At 37.3% G+C, this 17,247-nt stretch overlaps 1 protein-coding gene across 2 annotated transcripts in view; it reads right to left on the bottom strand.

Moving 5' to 3' along the window:
- STK32B (serine/threonine kinase 32B) overlaps positions 1–17,247 on the bottom strand; it is a 156,008-nt gene that overhangs the window by 113,753 nt on the left and 25,008 nt on the right. For both annotated transcript variants that reach the window (XM_066317250.1, XM_066317249.1), the window contains exons 2-3: positions 13,235–13,290; positions 5,310–5,461 (exon numbers count right to left, since the gene is read on the bottom strand). In XM_066317250.1, the coding sequence (XP_066173347.1) occupies positions 5,310–5,428 (119 nt within the window). In that variant the 5' untranslated portion in view covers positions 5,429–5,461; positions 13,235–13,290. The remainder of the gene's footprint in view (positions 1–5,309; positions 5,462–13,234; positions 13,291–17,247) is intronic.

Genomic DNA, 17,247 nt, shown 5'->3' on the forward strand with positions numbered 1-17,247 from the left:
ATTTTGATACCAACCTGAGGAGCAAAAACCATGTGGTGGGGCAGTCCAAGATGATATTGCTCTCAAAATATTCTAGAAAGAACACCTTTCACAAGGAAGTGTTAATTTCCAGTTATGCATCTATGTATATGTGTGCACATTGAACAACCCATCCAACATTTGAGACTGAAAAAGTAATTTCTTGTCTCCAGAATCCTTTTATTTTTCTCTTTTTTACCTCCTCTTTCTTTTTGAAGGCATGTTGGGCTACTAGATCAACTCAGAAATGTATGAACATTTTTGCTACAATGTGTGTTATTCAGCTTTCACTGGATTTGAAACTTCATCTAACTGTAGCTGGCAACAATAATGTATTTTTGTGGGTCTGTCATGAAATTCATGCAGTTTCCATAGATGGATGAGTCAAAAGAAAAATACATCACTCTATATAGCCACTCTGAAAATGCAGCTAACACTTCTTCATGGCTTGTTAAATAAATCAAACGTACTGTTTTGTCTATACTAGGAAAATGACCTATAAGCTGAAAAAAAGAAAATGGTTATCTTTCTCCCTCTGTTGCTCTAGAAAATGTTCTGGGAAGTCAAAAATTTTAGCAAGGCTATAAAAATAAGATCACTTCAATGTTTCAAAACTTTTGAGAAATGGTCCAAATTTTTTTTTCACTTTTTTCAGTTTCTCATCAGCATTGAAACCACTTTGATACATGATTATATGATTTTTTTTTTCCCTTTTTTGGGGGGGGAGAAAAAAATACTGTCTTTTGTGGTAAGCCATGTTGTTTTCAGAGCAGTTGGTGGATGCTTCCAATATCTTTTCATGATCAAGTACAAGTCACACAATACCAAATCTACCTGCACTGGTACCTGGCAAGTAACCTGGCTCTTGGCTCAGTCCTAATGCATATTCTAAGAAATGTATTTAAAACATGAATACTTTCAGAAACACCACTCATCTTGGCCAGGGGACACTCAGATATCTGGGGAAGGATGAACATGGATGAAATGTTGAATATTAGAGAGGAACAGTCTCAAGGTGGGACCAAGTTGGCTGCTGACATTTCTACAGCCCATTCATCTATGCCTGAAATACCCACGACAAAAAAAAAGGTCTGATAAAAAACAGGACTGCATTTTATTTTAAGAAGGAATCTCTATTATCAGAAATGCCTCTAATGGTGATAAAACTGGCTTTAAGCATTTATTCAATTTCGTTTCTAAAATGAAGGTTGTAAATCAACCCCAAAACCTTCCTGAAAAAGTTATCCTCCAAGCTTTTGTGAGCATTGACAGAAGAATGATTCCTTTCTGTGTCAGATGTTATGAAAGACAGTTCATTCTTCAAATAATGTGATTTATAGGTTGAAATTGTGAAGTTAAATTTAATAAAGTTCAGAGAAGATGCATGAGCCTCAAAAAGCTTTTTAATAGAGATTTTTCAGAGTGGAGATGCTTGTTTCATATGAACTGCTCTGTATTCTTGTGTAAGCTGTGGCCACTGATAGATCCAGCAAAACCACCCACCACAGAACGTTTACCTCCTTTCCTCTTCTCTCCACAAGAATTTAACTGATGATGGATTGTATACACACATCTCATTACTTTCTTCAGTTATCATGAAAAACTAAAGGACTTTCCAGTATTCATGTTTGTTTCTTAAATTGCCAGCTTTTATTTTTGGCGATGTAATTTCTCAAAGAAAGATTAATATGCTTAGTTGGTATTCCCTTTTGTGCAAGGAGTTGTTAGGAGATTTAGTACTACTTTAATTTTATTTTGAAGTCCAGACCATAAATCTCTGAAAATAAGTTGCTCTGGTCAGGGATGGTACTACAAACTCATGGAAAAGTTATCATGATGGAATTTCCTCCAAATATACTTTTTAATACTGATTTAGGATTTGACATTTTGAATCAAAATATGTAGGATTCCATTTCAATTCATCCCAATTAAAAAAAATAAACAAACAAATAAAAAACCCACCAAAAAAAAACCCCACTGAAATTATTGTTACAGAAAATAATATTTTAGGAAAAATAAAGTATTTTAATTTCTGGATTTTAGTCACCAAAATCATGCTTTAGACAAGATTTCTAAAAACTGATATGAACCCTAAGCAAGCGTGATAGACCCTAGAAAGACAGACAAGGCCAAATGATCTTTAGCATTTAAACAAGCTGAAGTTATCTTATTCCCAATACATCATGACATAGCTGCTCCTTGTTAGATTAATCATCCAGTTTCTGAAAAAATACAGGATTAGTAGCTCCTGTTACAGTCTGTTTGTACACTTATAGTGTAATGAACAAAGCAAACAGCAAAATCTAACTCTGAAAAATGAAACTAAATGCAACTACAATAGAAGAAATGCAGATTCAACTGTTCCCTCCATTAGTATGTCAGAAATTGACTCATAGGAGGAAAACTCATGGATTCCTGCTAATCATCTAATATGTTATAACTACAATGTAAATGTATTTGATGCAAATTATTTTTGCATCTAAACTGCAAATAGAACTACATTAAACAGAATGCTAGTTAACCAGCAATCAATGAATATGTTATTTTAAGAAGCTATTTCTGGGAACAGCATATTTAAGGACTATTCCATTCATACTTGCAGTGTTCCTTTTCCCATGGCAGAAATAAAAATCTAGTTTCAAATATTAAATAAATGAAATATAATTAATATGTTTAAAAGCTTCATATGGCTTAGTGTTAACAGAGCAGATGTGACCATTATTCATGGATCATTTATGATTTTTGTGCTTTGGCCTTGTTGCAGTTCAATAACAAAAGTTATTATTTGAAGACAATGTGTAGAATATCTTGAAATTCAGCTGAAATTTGAGACAGAGAAGTCAGAGGTCTGGAAAACGCTATTGCAGCCTGCAAATGTAGACACTCCAGAAATATATCACAAGTTATTTTAAATTAATTTAGTATTGTTCAAGGCTAATTTTTTGTAGAAACACATTCTAAGCCTGATACAAGGAAAAAGTTATTCAGGGTAGACTAAATTAATTTTGGGAATGCTCAGGCTCAAGATTTCCCTTTGCTATCCCAGGGTGAAATACAGGTTCTCCAGCAGTTCAGCAGCTCACTCTGGAGTCAGGGTTTTGAATCACCAGACATTTGAATATGCAATGTTTGAGGTGAACACTTCAGGTGAAAATAATAAGATTCAATGAAATTATTTTTTGGAAAAATTTCTACAATTCTAATGGTGTTAATCTGAGTCCCTGAATGTCAGTAGAGCCTCACACAGAACAACAGAACAACCTGAGCTGGAAAGGATTGGCAGGGACCATTGAGTCCAGCTCCTGCCCCACACAGGCCATCCCCAGGAGTCACACTATGTGCCTCAGAGCATTGTCCAAATGCTGCTTGAGCTCTGTCAGGTTTGGTGCTATGACCCCTTCTCTGGGGAGCCTGTTCCAGCACCCAGCCACACACCCTGGGAGAAGAACCTTTCCCTGATATCCAACCTAAACCTCCCCTGACACAACTTCATGACATTTCCTCGAGTCCTGTCACCCGTCAGGAGAGTGGGAAGATCAGTACTTGTAGATAGTCAACTATAACCATTGCTAGAGACATCAAATATAAAACATTGTTAGTGCACTGAAGTATCCTGAACATTGTCCTGTTTGCCTGAAACATTTTGTAACTCTGGAGTACTACATTTCTCTTTAATTTTCTGCATTTCTCATACACACATAAAGTATAACATTTGAGTCTTGATACCGTGTGATGGTATCTTAGAAGTCTAGGAAGGGTAAAAGGCATCATAACACCAAATACATTTTAAGGTATTGTTTGTTTCAAGTTTAATCTTTGGCATGGAAAAAGAAAACGAGAAAGAATATTTATCATCTGATTACGACTCAGTAATGGGAATGTAGCATTCTTTTTTGTTTCACAATAAATATTTGATCTTCAGTCTTTCAGCACTGTTATGTTTATCTCTCAGATCACATTAACCTATGACTGTTTCTGTACAGTGTCTTGTTACACAGTGGAAACTTCCACACCTCCTGATAAAGAACAAAAGTTAGTGGGATTTCAGAAAAGGAAATATATAACAGAGAACTCCACAGGCTCCTAAGCACAGATATGCCATATCTTTGGTAAAGAAATCCCAAGACTACAACTTGCTGGAACCTTGGAAAATCTACTGGGAAAGTTTTGTATTACAGTCACAGTCAATGATCTATTTTTCTTTAAACCTTCAACAGGGTATTAGATTAGCTCAGACCATTCATATCAAGTGAAGAGCACATATGTATGTATATAATTAGGTCCTTTTGGACCTAATTTGGAATCAATTTTGGGTTCAAATGGTTTCTACTCTAAGAGAGTGCAATTATACTAAAACTGTGTTCACTCACAACAGAACACAATTTGGCTTTTAATTTGTGAAAGGTGCTAACCTGACACCAGGAGTGAGCTAAGGGATGGGCAGAACACTGCAGGCTAGGCAGTGACCTCAAGTAAGACAGCTAAAATTCACAAGACACAAGATCAAAGTGGATTGTAATTGTCTGCAGCCAATCAGGCTATTCACAAACTGCTTAATTTTCATATTGTTTATGAAATAAACAATATTTTCACTAGTTCATGTCCCCTCCACCTTTTCATTTTCTGAATGATACAGGTCATTAGATGAGGAGGAAAACTCTGCATCCCATTACTACAACCACTACAAAATCCAACAAGCATTATCACACTATATAAGAGGCAGCAAAAATTTTAAGCTGGTGGTGTAGTTGAAGCTGTTTTCATTGCTTGACCAGCACTTCTTACACTCGTGTGACCAAAAGATTCAGTGGCTAGCATAGACAAGATAAAGGAAATTCCAGGTGACAAAGAGGCACTTTTTTCTTGTCTTGTGACAGTAATTTTTAGAAAGTAATTGAGTCTTGAATTTTCTCTATATGAACTAAGAAACAAAAATTAAATTAATGGTTGGTTTTGATATTCCACAGCTTTATGAGAGATGTTTAGTCCAGATATTGTCAAAAACAAATGAGACAGGACAACACATTTCCACACACTGGTGTAACAATTTGGAGAGAAACCAAACCAGAAATGAACAGATGAGTATGATGTTTAAATATTCCAGTTTAAAAAGACAACTTAAAAATATTAATGAAAAATAAAACTCCCTGCAAAACCTAATACTTTTAACACAGGAGGTCACCAAAAATGTTTCGTTGTTTTAGGTTTTCCAGCCTTCCATATACTCTGAACTGATTCAGCAACAAGGAGAAAATGAGAGATCCATGAAAGCATTTCAATGATTTTCTTACCACAGATTGACTAGGAAGGGATGTTCCAGGCCTTGCATTATCTGCAGCTCCCGGAAAACATTGCGAACTTCATCTCTCTCAATGCACTTCTGTTTATTCATATACTTCATGGCATACATTTTCTTGGTGTCTCTCTTCTGTACAATGCACACCTAATTGGCAGCAAAGCAAAAGAAAATTTTTGACACCTTGAGAAAGTGAATTCAATTGTGACTTTGGATAAAAGGAGTCTTTAAGGAAATTTCAATAATTCAGATCTGGATACTACAACTGAGTAACACCTTCAGCGTTACTGTGAAGTTCACAGCTCTGCAGGATTCTTTGTAATAGATTGTAATTAAAAATTAACAAAAAAAACAACCCAATGCTGCATAAGAAGAAATAGGGACCCAGAAAAATATCATAGTTTTCAGAACATACATGGTAAGGCTGAAAAGAATATGCTGCAATGGCTGAAATCACAGGCCATTTAATTAGTCATTACTGTCTCCTGCCCAGGAAAATGCAGAGTCATTGTCCTCATTCCCACAAGTCAATACTCACATCTTGATTACTGCATCATAAACCTTGCCTGTGCTCCCAAAGCTCAATATTTCATCTATATTATCTGAATTATGCTCCCTTAATTATTGTTGAAAAGAAAAAGAGTTTTCATACAGATATTCATCATAATACTTCTGAATTCACAGGAGATCATTACAATGATTTAGTCTCTGGCAGTAAACTTCTATGCTTTTACTTTTTTTTTTTTTCTGACAAAAGTCAAATAATGCAAACGTATGAAGAAAATCTTAGTCAATATAACTCCCATGGGAAGTCTGGATTGTCTTCTGTCATGCTATTTTACCTTGAGAATGCAGCTGAAGGGTGTCACAAGCACCACAACCAAGCATAAGGTTAAGTGTGATTTTTGGGAACAGAGAAATACACAATTGTCTGAACGTACTGGAAACATCTGCTTTAGGTATCCCAAGTCTGTAGTGTCTAAATTCAAAGGTGTTCTGGATTCTCTTGGTGTGGGCATTACTTTTTTTTGTGTGTGTGTATTTAAATACAAACACACATGCTCATGTGCACACTGTTTATACTGTTTCCCATATTATACACAGAAAAAATTATACTGTACACTCATAAATTCATGGTAAGAGTTCAGATTACAACATGATGACAACCAAAGAGAAATCCTTTGTGTTTGAGTTTAAGGAACTAATGCTCCCAATATTTAGGAACAATCAGGAGTAACTAAGGCAACTTCCCACAGCTGAAACTGGGAGGAACAGGGCTAGTGAAGCCAAAGCAAGTTTATTTCTCTGGAACTCTATTTTCATAAGGTGTGTCCTTGAGTGCAAATCTACTCCAAACAGAGGAGTTCATAGATTACCTTTAACCTATAATGATAAGGCATGATTAAGCAGGGTTTCTAATTACCTTTTCTTATATCAGGAGATATTCTGCTATTAAGAAAACATGGATGCTAACATTTTGTTTTGAGCCCACCAATGTTGCAAAATCATGAGTCATGAAGTTTTGATTCATTTTTCACCTTGGACTGTTCTGAAAAATCTGAATATTGTTGATGCCCTTAAGATAACTAAGGGTTCATATTTACATGGAAAGAACCTTGGCTGTGGAACACTGAGGAATTGTGTTTGGCCTTTTGGAGGTAGAAAAAGTAGCAAGTGAGATAGAGGTGAAACTGAAAAGAAGGGATGGAAATAAATTGTTCAAGCTTCCTTAAAAGGAGGTCCTTTAAAAGCATAAGCAGAATTTTCAGGGGCAAATCCTGACATCCTGACTTAGAATACCTGGAGATTTCAATTTAGCGAGTCACATTATAAAGTACAGTATTTGGGCATTTTAGCTCAGAAACGAAGTCCAGAAATTCAGTCAGGTACATTAGTTTGCATGATGATTTTCATCTACAAGTTGGCCAAGAGTTAGGTGTTTGCAGAAGTCTCCTTGCCCATTACATTAAAAGCCTCCCTGCTGAAGGGTTGACTAGAGAGACTGCTGGGAGAATGGGGTATTACTCAGGTGAGAATTACAGGTTTGACCAATGTGACAAACCAAGATCATATGCAGCACCAAAATATGTAATGTAAATCAGTTTTGAAACACTGCTGGGACTCCAGAAGGCACTCAGTTCTCTTACCTGGCAGTAAAGACAAGGGTGTTCAGCACAGCTGAAACAGACCTTCTGTTGTTGGTAGAAGCTTGCCTAACACACAGCTTCAAAGCAGAATGATAGTAAACATTTTCCAGCAAAGTGTACCTACGCAAATCCTTTAACATTGCTAGGAAATCAACAGGATTTTAATGAATATAAAGAAGCTTCTTCCTAGTAAAAAACAGAAAACACAGCCTGCATCCATGTTGATGCTATTGTGAAAAATTTCTGACATTGCTGTGACAGCACTAGATCATAGTGGAGATTCTCCCTGGCACTTCTACCTGCTGGCTGTCAGCTCTTCTCCTGAGCAGAACTCAGTGGATTGAAACTTCTCACTAACGAAAGAAAGAAAGGAAAAGCCCTTGAGCTATTCTCACATGTGCAGTCTTAATGGGAGATGTTTAAGTTGGGCATTTATTTGTTCCAAAGGAGCAATTTTAAAATAGGGATAAACAGATGCTCTGGCACCTCAACAAAAAATATTCTGTGATGACTCATTATGATGAAAGTTTATGCAGAATTGCCTTATTTACATGTATCAGTATGGGATCCTGTCACACTCACACTCTTTCCACTTTTCTGTGAATATCATTTACCAAAGGCCAGACAGTGTGATGATTCAGAGAAAGTATGTGTTCTCAACTCAACAACTATCCAGCTTCACAATCAGCAGAGAGGGACAGCAGCCATCTCCACTCAAGGCATGGATCTAAAGAGGTACGGGAGACTGTCTCTGTACCTGGAATTATTTCCTTCTAATGTCCCCTGAAGAGACTGTAGATTACCACTTTGGATATAGGCATCTGCATTGTACATGTTTAAAGGTAGGGGTTATGAACCCCATTAATTTTCTCTTCATTAGTGGTATAGTGCTATTTTTAAAAATCTCTTGTGAAAATATTGCCTTTCTAAAGAGGGTTTTTTTAATATATCTTAGTTGTTATCACAGGGTGGTATCTTTCGTTATTTCTGGTAGAAGGTAACAGTGAGCTGCCTAAAACCCTATCAGGTTAGGGAAAATTTGACCAGAGAGTGACTTTCAACCACTTTCTCTCAGAATCTGGGGAAGGAAGCCAATAGATTACAGCTGTCGGGCTAAGCTTCATTTTTCTAGGCCAACATGTGCTGTGGCCCACTTATAAACTACCTTCTTGGATTTTCTCTGATTTCACATGCGAAAAACGGAAGCTTGCTGAAGGAAGGTGCATAATGCTGTGTTGGCTGAGCAACCATGGGTAGCTTCAACAAAGTTCTTCCCAGGGCAAAAGCCATGATGATGGCTGAAATATCAGACTTGCTGCAAAACACAGATTTCTCCTGTTTCCCACTGGAAGAGATTTATAGCTGCTACGTGTATGGTCTGGAAAGAACAAGGCATACTTAGTCTCAATTTTGGTTTGAATTTAGCACAGGAGTACTTAGATGTCTCCGAACGTCACAAGATGTGGTTTCACAACAGGTGATAAAAGAGGAGAGATGCAAACCCACAGCCAGGGAAACCCCTGCACAAGGCCACTGTTAAGTGGAGAGCTGGAAGCTGGGTGCACACTCACCATGCTCCTGTCCATGGTCCTGTGTGGTATTTTGCATCCCACATCAGTGGATGAGATGGGGAGGCTCTAGCTGCCATGAGGTCTCCCAGCCCAGCAGAGGGGCTGTGGTCCTGCATGGGCAAAGGAACTCACCCCAACACAGAGGACTACAAGACAGAAATCAGATACACTCCAGATGGGAATTGATGAACCAGCTGTTGAGCATCTGCCTGAAATACTGCTCCCTTGTCTGTTCTAGTCATGTGCTTTGGAAAATTAGTTCTCATAGTCTTAGCCTACAAGCGGAGCTGGAAAGATTTACACAAAGAGGCTGGAGAATGGATATCATAAGTTTGTCTTTACCCTGCCAGGGGATTTCCTTTAAATAGGGAGATTCATTCCCAGATTCCCCTGAGCAAAGCAGGACATCTGGAGCAGCTGAAGCATCTGCTTAGTATCCTTTCATATTAACTCAAGCTAAAAACCAGGTTGTTATACTGTCAAACAGTATTAATATTCTGGAGTTGTGTGTTATGTTGCTTTTAGGACAGAAGCATATATTTTCTGAAATACTTTGCCTATTATTTACTAAAGTACCCTCAATCAGTACAGACAGGATTCTGGGCTCCCATCTGGTTTACACCACTGTAATTTCATTTACTTCATCACAGGAAGTCACTGTTTTATACAGCCAAATTAATCAGAACTAAGCCTTGTGTCTCAGCATCTTAGACAAACAGGAGAGAATCTGTACATTGAAATTATAATTTTAATTTAATTTAAAGAGATCAGATTGTTTAATATAACTACTCCCACGAACAGAGAAGTCAGAGAAAATTGGTACTATAATATCTCTGAGAATTAGTTGTTACACCTGAATACAAATTATTTTGCAGCAGTAACCCTGCAATTATGTGGTTATTGTTGCAGCAAAGGACAATGAGAACTCTTGTATTTCAATCCTCGTTGGTTTTGTACTTATTGGATGATCTTCAAATATATTATTTTTGCAATATTTCGTTTGAGAGGAGTGATAGCTCTACATATAAAAACATGGAAAAAATAGCCAGATTAAGCAGGAGACAGCACTCCTAACATATCCTATGTCTCTATCTCTACTGTCTCTGCCCTTGCAAAGGAGCCCTCACCCTTTCACATCATACAGGAAAATAAAACAAGCCTACATATTTTATGGATGCTTGTTGGTTGGTTTTGATCCACTCTTCTCCACAGCATTCAGGAAACTGGTGAATATTTCTGTGGTATTTCTAGAAATATCTAATTTTCTTACAGGTTTATATGGGTGTGGTTCTTGTGAACCCACTTTAAGGAATCTGTATTGATGAAAATAGAGTTGCACGGTCCTCAGGGAACATGTTTAAAGCATGAGTTCCCTCTAAACTTAAATCCTTATTTTGCCGTTGTAAAATGCAACAGGAAAGTCCTTGGTGTAGCAGGTTTCTTTTTCCCAGATGAGGCTTCTGACAAATCACCTTGTTTTTCCTTCTATGGCCAAGGGAAAGAAAGAAGCCCATTATAAAACGACCTATTATGACATAGCCAAAAGCACAACATGGTAAGTCAGTCACCATTTCAAATGTCTGTTTCTGTGAGTCAGTCTTTATTGTTCATTTAGAAGCCTCGTTGCTGGCAGCTTTTCCTATTATTGTCCTTCTGGAAGTACCTGGCAGCAGAAAATGTCAAAAAAGGATGCAAGACTGTTAATCTCATTTGTGGGGTGTTTACTGCTCGGGGTCTGTTGTGCTCCAGCATCTTGCAACGTATAACACCATGTTCAGTATCACGCTTTCCTTAAACTGCCTGCTTCCTTTATGGCTCCTCTGTGGCCTTTTCTGTTTTCTGAGTGCAATAGGATGTTTTAAGACATGCTCTATTTTTTTATTTTATTGCTCTTGGTACAATATCTCCGTCTCTCTCTCTCTCTCAATATTCCTTAAATTACTCTGGTTGCTACAGCAACCTTAGGCCTCTGCAGGATATTGCTGCAGGAGGTATCTGGGATGGCAGAGCCTCTACACTGCTCAGCTTGCTCTTGTGCCCAGAGCTCAGGGTGATGTTCAGCACCTCAGCTCCTCCACTGGGGCTGACTGCTTCAGCAGCTGTGATCTCTCCCCCCAGCTGGCCTCAGAAATCAGCTCCCTGCCTTCTCCTTTGGTATTTTCAATTCAGTCACAACATTTGCTGCCACAGGAATTCCTAGGCCATTTGGTATCCAATACTTTGTATCTCAACTGCTTGTGTTTTCTGAGAAGTGGCCACCTGCTTTCAGCTGCTGCCTCTGTACCCAATTCTTCTTTGGGACACCTTAAGAGCAGGGGCTGTCTCACAGACACTGATGCATATTTTTCAGAAAAAGATACACCAAAGCAATTTTGAGGAGGGTAAGAAATGCATGTGGAGCTAAGAGAAACCACAGGCATGCTCTTTTTCCTGGAAATAAACAGGCTCTGTTCAAAGGTGTCCTTTGGGAGCTCAGGTTGCTCCTTGTTAAGGGACAGATAAAGGAGGTGAGATCTGTGCCTGCAGGACCATCACAGACACAGCTTCTGTGTGAGCTGGCAGTCCTTTGGTTCAAGCCAAGTGACTGGCAAGCTGCAGCAGAAGGTGTTTGGCCACTCACAAAGCAGTTGCCCTCCTGGGAACATGCAGCCCTATCTGGGGTATTATCTGTGCAGACAGACACTGGCACAGACCAGGGCAGGGATCAGTGGTACCCAAGCAAGGTGCAGAGCACTACTCTAAAAGAAACCTTTCTGGCTTCAGTGACCTTGCTTTGCCAAGTAGGTGAAGGTAGCTCTTTGCTTATCCTTTGGTCTTCATAAATCAGAGGAAACCGTTTGTTTGTTTGCTTGCTTGCTTGCTTGCTTGCGGAGGGCCTTTAAGCTAGTTATGCTTAGCACATTCCAGTTACTAGTGATTCCAAGTACGTTGGAAGAGGGCAGGTTAGAAATTCTGGTGAAACAAGTTTTATTTGTATACTAAAAATTTGCCAAGTGAGTTCAGAAGTAGATAATTTGAAACCAAAAATGCTGAACTCTGATCTAAGTAGCTGTTCCTTTGCAAGGGTCAGCATGACTTGGATATACCTTTAACTTTTTTCCCTGTACATAACTTGAACTCTTGGACCTTCATTAAGGTTGACATGTTGTTCTACCTCTGCATTGTGATAATAAACAATCACAGATCTCTGCTGTTCTGATTTAAAGGGGGTTTTATGTACTTTTTTGCCCAAGCAGCATATACTCTTGTTGACCTCAAAGATGGTTTCTGCTGAAAACTACTGAATTGAATAAGGACCATGACATGAAGGACCATGCTGTTCTGCAAGAAGTATTTCTGGCCTCTCTAAAATTAAAGTCATTGTTCTGCATGGAGGCCAAAAACCAGCAAAATCCTTTAGGTGTTCTTAATGCAGGGCTACAGAAGTGCCTCAGCAGCACTGAGCTGGCATACACTCAGGAATCATTGAAATTGAGATCTAGACAGCTGTTGTTTGATCAGTCACCTGATCAAGTACCAGTTATATTTCACCTTCAGATGCATTCCTGTGAGAAATGGCTTCTAATATTTTTAAAATATTATTTTCTCTGACTTTGTGGCTTTGCATTTGTATTCTATGTGGCTTTGTATTATAAATATAAAACCTTGTTATAATCACTATTATAGGAAAGAAAGGTTGTCTACTCATCTACTCAAGTGTAAACAAACCATTAATCTTCTCTGTTTCAGAAAAATCCTGTTGAATTGAACAAACATTTACTCAATGATCATAATTATATTGTATGTCAGCTTACAATAAATCCTCCCAAGAGGATTTACTCTATGTAAAGTGCCTCTAAAATACTACAATTATTTTAAAGGCACAAATAAGCTAGGAGATTTAAGAACAAGATCACTTTGGTGGACTGTCTAAAGAAGTAGTTTGCTCCTACCTTTTTGTTGATTTTTGTTTCCATGATAGATTTCTAAATTTTGGTAATCTCCATTTGGGATAATTAATTATTATAATGTTTGTTCAATTAATTTTAGTGAATGTATGATAATAGAAATGATTTAATAAATAGACAGTTCATACTTGTGGTCAGACGACCTTAAGAAGGGAAAGGCTACAAAACCTTTATTCTTTTACCATAATCAAGCCAGAAAAACACAAAGGTATTCCCTATTAGACATTTAACTGCTAAAAATAAGTTGATTCTTACCTTTCCAAAACTCCCTTTCCCAATAGCCCGCAATATTTGAAAGTGGTCAAAATTAACTGCAAAATAAAGGAGAGAAGAAAAGGAAAATAGTTGTAGTGTGCTAAGTCAGAATCAGAAATCAGATAAGAAATTACAGTGTGTCCAACTAGTGTCTTTTTACCATGTGATATTCCATTTTTTCTCTTAAGACACTCAATACACTTAATAGCTGGCAAACAGGAAGTTTGCTTTAAAATATGCTACATTAATTCTGTTCATCAATTCATCTTGGACCAATGCCTTCAGTGCCCAGTATCTTCAAAAAGAAATATATCTCTGTCCTAACCAAGTAACAAGACAAAAGTTAGCATTATGCAGCCATTAGCAAAAACTGCTCAGCAATTTCCAGAAATACTGAGATCTATTAAAAGGACACTGAATAATTCAAATAAGTAACACCCTCTACCTACAGCTATGTAGTAACATATGGTTAGTATTTTTACAGTAGTCACTCTTCAGGATAATTCCTGTATTTTGTTACAGTGATGTAAGTTTGTCCGATGATGAGGTAGTATGATGAGCCTTTCCAAAGTTTTCCACCTTAATGCAATACATAATGCTGATATTTTAAGGCTATTTCATAATTTTAGTATAAGTTTGTTTTGAGAGATTGTATTTTAGGTTGGCAGTAGAATGGATTTACTTGCACTTCAGGAAAATCTGACAGCACAGCCTGCTCTAGACACTGAAGTGTTTTGCTGGGAGGGTGAGTGAGATTTCATTTCTCAGAAATGCCATTTTTATTGGTGTTACATGAGTTTAAACACAGCATGACCTTCAAATCTTCATTGGTATATCTGGTAGTTTTAAAAAAATTCCAACCTCCTGAACAAAATTGATGCAAAGTCACTGAAATACAAGCACGACAATGTGTGATACAGTTTTTACAGTCACTTCTCAGGAAAGAATCACACTTAGAGCTAAATTCAGTGAACCAGAGATGACAAAGTTCAGTGCGAGAGGATTTGTTTAAATTAAAACTTTCTTATGTTCCTGGCTTTGGCCATGGACCTTCATCTACGCATCTATTGATGTAACAGTAACTAGCAAAATTGTGGAGACAGACTGTCACTGGAATAATCATAGAACCTTAGAACAGTTTGGGTTTGAAGGAACCTTAAATGTTATCCTGTTCCAACCCTCCTGCCATAGGCAGGGACACTTTTCCCCTAGAGCAGTGTCTCCAAGCCCCATCCAAGCTGGCCTCGGGCAATTCCAGGGATGGGGCAGCCACAGCTTCTCTGGGCAACCTGTGCCATAGCCACCCAAAAGTGTGGTAACAAGAACAAATACAACAAAAATGTGACTCACATCAAGATGAAGGTGAAAATTCTATAAAACTCATAATACTCTAAATATTTAATAAAAAAGTTATCCATCTCAAGCTAAGCTTTGCATGGAAAGCTGAAAGGTTGATAGCTATCAAGCTTCTAAAAAGAATTAATATCTTACTTTCTTTGCTGCAATAATACCTCATTTATACTATTAACACCACAAAGCATCCATTTATTTATGCTTGCTTATCCTGCCTTCAAGGAAATATGGTTGCTCCTTTCATTAATGCTGTATAGCAACCACTTTCCTGGTAATTGCTGGAGACAAATCAAACCCAGAGCTGACAGAGCTGAGAGCAGCAGACAATTCTCCAGAAAATAAAGATGGTGAATTAGACAACTTTAGAATTTGGATATTGAAATTAAAATGCATAACCTTGCAAAGGATTTACAGCCTGCTTGGAAAATGAAAATTGGGAGTAAAAATTTGACCTGAATCCTGTAAATGTTAGGGTTGCCCAGATGTTTGAGAAGCAGGATTGTCTGTCAGCAACCTGCAGCTGGGGTCTCTGCTGAGAGTTTTTACCAGTGGGGCACTCTCTTGTAGTTCTTGCTGGCCACTACTGGTCTGATGAACAAAATAGTCAGTTTAGCAAAACCCCTTTCCACATAAACTTACATCCACTTAAATCGTGCTCCCAACTAGTCATGCCTCCAAAGTGCATGATTGAGCTGTCTAAGATGACCCTTTATTTAGGTAGGAATTCACCACAGTGTTGAAAACATCCTAAACAACATGTTATTCTCATTCATTTCTTTGATAGGAAAAAATAATTCAAAAATTCAGCACAACATGTTGGTGTTTTCTGTGTCACTCTTCTGTTTCCAAACTTTCTCATGTTTCCTGCTTTTTTTGCTAAATTTTTAAACAAGCACATTCCTTATAAAAAGCTTATTTTGAATGTGTTCTTTACCTTGCAGTCATTCTGAGTCCAGTTGCCAAAACAAGTGAGAAATTGTTGAAGTCTGTAATTATCTCAATTTGAGTCAAGCCACATTTCAGTAATACTTGACTATATTACATTCTGAAATCTGACATGTTTTGAAATACATCAGTTTGAAGAATTATTTTGTTTTTGTAAAACTAAGATCAGCCATTTCTCTGTAGCTATGAAAAGGACTTTTTTTTATTGTCCATATAACTTCTATTTCTCTGTACTTCCATCTGTCCTGTGTTTATTGCTCTGAATGGCTAGAACAACTTAATGTTTTAATTTGATTATTTATATATTGGACTTCCATAAGAATGAAATTATTAAATGAGGCACTAGGCCATGGAGTTGAAGATGGATTACTAGTAAGCTAAATAAGTGGTTAAGAATCATAGTCACAACAATTTCAAATTTCCTTTATATCTATGTTTAACTTGAGTAGAAAGTGGGATGTTACATATTCACATCTTTTAAGAAATAAAAGGTTATTTTTTTTTCTGCAGCTAACAGTCCCATAAGCCTTATTTAAATTAAGGTACAATGACTGTAACTCAGTTTTTGCAAAAGAAAATAAAGATAATTTTAAATGACTGAGGAAATATGTAAACATGCCTGAGCCTTCATCTAAAAGGAGCAAGGCTTGTAGCCACTGTGGTTCTATAGAAAGGGATAATTCACTCAAGTAAGACAACTCAGTTGCTTCTGATCATTCAAACATACTCACAAAATTGCAGATTCCCAAACTGAGGAATTTTCTCCTTTGGAATAATATGAAAGAATAAAAAATGGACTACCTTGTGGCTGAGAATAATACTAAATTCACTGAGTAAAACAAAGGTGCTCCAAGTAACAGTCCCATCTAGAACAGAGCACACCTCCCTTAAAATAAGTTCACTGCCACCTGGGTACTACATTAGCCATACACCTCAGGTGTTTTCCTCAGATGTTTTTAATCTCACACTCTCAAAATTTTGGGCTAATTTTGCTCTTCTCAATTTTTTTTTCACCTTCTGTACGTGCTTTTTTTGTCTTTTCTGGTGAAAATTCAATGCCAAAGTATCACCACTTACTCTGAGAAGAATTGCAGCTCATCATGACCTCTGTCATTTCCAATGCTGAAAATATCATCAAGTTCAGGCACTGCCATTTCCTCTGTGCAACGAGGACATCACAAATATTAAATTCTTGTCCTCCAAAACATGGCATGTCTAGTTCTTGTGGTGCCTGGTGTTGCAGCTAATGACATTTTTCTAGTGCAAAGCCCCACTGAGATAATGGTGTGGCTGGCAGAAGGACATTTTCTTCAGCATCAGTAATATGACCATTACTCTTTCAAAAATAGCTTTCTTTACTCAAGAGAAAATACTTCAATTCTCAAGAGAATGCTTTCTTTTACTCGGAGAAAAAAAATATTTTTCCAACTCCTAGAGCACTACTTTCATTTTACTACCACACCATGCTTTGGAGGTCTTACACATCATCTCTCAATTTGAGCATAAGAATATGAACCACTTTCAGACAACAAATTTTGTTTTTATTGTCTTCAGGTAATTTTTCATACAAGTAAACCCACAGAATGAAGCTTATTAATAATACTATGAGAGGGAAAGTTCCTTTCCTGTTTGTTTGATTTCCATCAATATGGAAAAAATAAAGTATTATAACTTCCCCTCCCTCATCTCCCACCTTCATCCCTTAAAATGTCACC

Source organism: Sylvia atricapilla, chromosome 4 (assembly GCF_009819655.1).
Source record: "Sylvia atricapilla isolate bSylAtr1 chromosome 4, bSylAtr1.pri, whole genome shotgun sequence".
Taxonomy (NCBI): Eukaryota; Metazoa; Chordata; class Aves; order Passeriformes; family Sylviidae; genus Sylvia; species Sylvia atricapilla.